Source organism: Cucurbita pepo, chromosome LG05 (genome assembly GCF_002806865.2).
Source record: "Cucurbita pepo subsp. pepo cultivar mu-cu-16 chromosome LG05, ASM280686v2, whole genome shotgun sequence".
NCBI lineage: Eukaryota > Viridiplantae > Streptophyta > Magnoliopsida > Cucurbitales > Cucurbitaceae > Cucurbita > Cucurbita pepo.
The window spans coordinates 936,385-940,036 of record NC_036642.1 but is presented as its reverse complement, the minus strand read 5'-3'; the positions used below and the strand labels follow the sequence as shown (position 1 = coordinate 940,036).

Sequence of the window (3,652 nt, the reverse complement as noted above, 5' to 3'; positions counted from 1 at the left end):
CTCTAAGGGGATGAATTGTGAGATTCCACTTCGGTTGGAGAGAGTAACTAAGTATTCATTATAAATGTGTGAAAGCCTCTCCTCAGAAGACTCATTTTAAGATTGTGAGGCTAACGACAATACGTAATCTAATGGTCAAAGCAGACAATACCGCTAGTTGTTACAATTATATAATACTCTTTTCATTCAAAGCTAGAATGTTCTAAGATGGCGAAGTTACAAACAAAGCTTTTATCTCTATAAAAGTTTTAAAAAATGGGTAAAAACAAGAACACAACCATGATGGTATAATTTTAGAGCATGAAGACAAACAGAGATATCAATATCAATCCCATACTTCACGTTTGAAAAATCTGATCTGACAAAAACTTAGATGACCCATTGGCAAGCCCATTTCTTAAAAATGACTGGAGATGATGAAGCTCCATTATTGGACCTTGAATGATTGGGCAGCCATGGATCAGCCTAATCAAAACCACTTTTGGGCTGTCCTTCTTCAGCTCAATTCAACCCTTGACTTGGTAAAACCAAATCCCATACTTATTCTGAATCAGCAACAGAAAAAAGTGGGAAAACATAACTGTTTCACACTAAAAACCCTCACAAACAACCACAAAACTAAACAACATACCCATTTCTCCAAGAAACCAAAAGCTCCGATCCAATCCAATGGAGGATTATGCAAAGCTATTACCCCATCATCCACAACATTCCTCATCTTCTTCCTCAATGACCCTTTTCTCCAGATTAGATTACATGGATTTGGTTGTAAGTTCCTCTGTTTTTCTTCTTGTAAATAGTTATTTAGAGGTTCACTTACATATGGGGGTGTGTTATTTCTTGCATAGATGAAGTATTTGGAGAAAAAACAGAGGTTGGAAAGAGTGGGAGGCGTGGAAAAGAAGTGCATATCTTTGGATGTTGCACTAAAAGATACTTACTTTAAAGGTTCATTGTTGGATCGAGTGGCATCTCTTGAGCACAGACTTTTCCAGGTTCAAATATTCCTCCTTCATAACATGTTCTTTCTTTTTCATCATCTTTCTCAAATTATTTCTTGCCTTAATTGGCAGCTATGTTTGGAGATGGATTCAGGCAGCTCCTCAAACCCTTCATCATTAGGTTCAACACAGACATCAGCTGATATCAGTTCATCTTCTCCAACTCCCAAACAGTTTTGCAGAGGGGAGCCATCGTCTTCATACCCCATATTCCATTATCCCAGCCATGGAGGAACCTCAAAAATTTCCCAAATTCAGGTTTAAAGAGAAAAAAAAATAAAGACAATAATTGCTAGCAGACAAAGATTTGGACAGAGGAATAAATTAACAAGAAATAAAATGATCCAGCAATTATATTCCTTTGCCTCAAGTTGGGGGAGTAATCAATTAAGCATTATGCTTTTGCTTTTGCTTTTCTTTTTCATGTCATGAAACTTTTTGAGTCAAGTTGATGTTGTTTGAGGCATTGAATATTTTGGTGTTGCTTGGAAGCTGATACTGATACTGATAATGACAGTGAGTACACCGAGCATCGTTACGGTCAAACGAACGATGTCGATCGGTATATAATCGATGGGTTGTGGGTTGTGTTTTGATATATTCCTTAGAATCTGAGCTCCCCTTTTTTTGTCATTTGATAGGAGAAGCCTCAAACTCAAAGACATGAACAGAAAAAGAAGCAACAGAGTCCTCCAAAAAGGCAACTTGGTAAGACAAGGAGTGGAAAGGATGAAGGAGGATCTTGCAAAAATGTGAAGAAAGGGATTCCTCCCAAATGGCTACACTTGAGGATGTTTGGTTGCTAATGCTTTTCTTCCTTCCTCCTCCTTTTTCCCAAGAACACAATTCTCCATGTTTCGAGAAGTGTCGAGGTTTAGTTTTTGAGTTTGGTGGTGATTTAGTATGATATCAACCTAAGAACATAGAGCTTTGANCTTTTTGAGTTTGTTGGTGATTTAGTATGATATCAACCTAAGAACATAGAGCTTTGAATACGCTATGTCCAATGATAATGTACTTTGAATATAATATCATAATAAGAGACCTTGCATTCTAATTCTCGCATAATTTATAGCGTTTTTTACTAACAAAAAGATGTTTGATAGTGATTTTGTGCATATATCAATTGGAGAGGAGATCGAAACATTTTTTAAAAGGGTGTCTCCAAAATGATTGTAAGGTCTCACATAGGGGTCATATAGGATGCTGGTCCTGAGGGGTCATATAGGATGCTGGGTCCTAAAAGGGGTCTCCCGAGTCCTAAAAGGGGTCTCCCGAGTCCTAAAAGGGGTCTCCCGAGTCCTAAAAGGGGTCTCCCGAGTCCTAAAAGGGGTCACATAGGATGCTGAGTCCTAGAGGGGTCACATAGGATGCTGAGTCCTAGAGGGGTCACATAGGATGCTGAGTCCTAGAGGGGTCACATTGAAGAGGGGAACGAAACTTTGAGTGTGGAAACCTCTCCCTAAGTCTCGAAAGAGTGGATTCTAGCGGATGATTAAACGTAATATAACGTATGGTTTTGTTATTATGTCTCATATTGATTTGGGGCAAACTTTGGAAACATTTCTTTTTGCCTTTCACTCTAAGGAAAAGACGGTGCCCACCAATTCCAAATTATATATATATATATATATATAGATCACTTATTATGCTTCTAATCTTGATTTTGGATCTTAATTATTGTATCAAATATAATGTTTTCACTGTATTTTATTGAATATAAATGAATGAGTAATGATTAAGATTAAGATGTTATACGATAGCATTAATTTATTTCATTTTGAACTTTATGGTATGATTTGCTGAAATGTTGTTACATTAAATGATTGCCACCCTCTCTCCTCATTCCATTGGCTAACATGTTAAGCAACATAATTATATTTTGGTTTCATCTCTCATTTATTATAAAATAATTATAATAATAATTCATTTCGTTTTTTTCTTATTGAAAAATTATAATTATTGCTAGTAGAAGTCATGGCTGTTAATTAAACATCATAATTTTCATTTTATGAAAATAAATAAATAAGAATATTTTTGTGTCCTGGATGGATATATTTAAAATTAATTGCAAATGTGTCTGGAATATTATTATTCAATAACATTATTGAGTCAACTAAACACAAAGTTTATTAAATAAATAAATAAATAAATAGAATATTATTTAAAAATGTTGAGAATCAAATGCATCAACACTCTAGATTATCCAACATTATGTCCCGCTAATAATGAAGTAGGGGCTAATAAATTTAATTAAATTAAATTAAAGTCTAGAGAGAGAAAAGAAAGAGGAGAGAGATTTTTATTTTTTTTATTTTATTTTGAGTAATATTTTATTTTTCATGATTTTTTATTTTAAAAAAAATGAAGTGGGGAGCAGACAAGTCATGGGTGAGCTGACTTGAAGAGGTCAGTTGGATGCTTCATGTCCACACTTATTTATTTATTTTTTCATTTTAATGAATTAATATAATTAAATTCAATTTTTTTTTCATTTTTAACCAACCATTTATTAAATTAAATTCTCGTAGGAGGAGGGCATTGTTGAAGCTTAATGTAGCATGTCGAATAAAATTAAATAAATTTGATGGGACAATATTAAAAAAAAAAAAAAAAAAAAAAAAAAAAAAAAAAAAAAAAAAAAAAAAAAA

At 33.8% G+C, this 3,652-nt stretch overlaps 1 protein-coding gene across 1 annotated transcript; it reads left to right on the top strand.

Moving 5' to 3' along the window:
• The first annotated feature begins 506 nt into the window (after positions 1-506).
• On the top strand, positions 507-1,929 carry LOC111795001. Its single transcript, XM_023677223.1, has 4 exons — positions 507-768; positions 849-995; positions 1,074-1,259; positions 1,643-1,929. Exons 1-4 carry the CDS (start codon positions 670-672, stop codon positions 1,805-1,807), a joined length of 597 nt encoding a protein of 198 aa, XP_023532991.1. The 5' UTR covers positions 507-669; the 3' UTR covers positions 1,808-1,929.
• Positions 1,930-3,652: the final 1,723 nt, after the last annotated feature.

Excerpts from the sequence above, each read along its gene's own strand:
- LOC111795001 (XM_023677223.1), top strand. The coding sequence starts at position 670 with ATGGAGGATTATGCAAAGCTATTACCCCATCATCCACAACATTCCTCA. Across the intron at positions 996-1,073 it reads TTGAGCACAGACTTTTCCAG|CTATGTTTGGAGATGGATTC; the intron begins GTTCAAATATTC and ends CTTAATTGGCAG. Across the intron at positions 1,260-1,642 it reads CAAAAATTTCCCAAATTCAG|GAGAAGCCTCAAACTCAAAG; the intron begins GTTTAAAGAGAA and ends GTCATTTGATAG.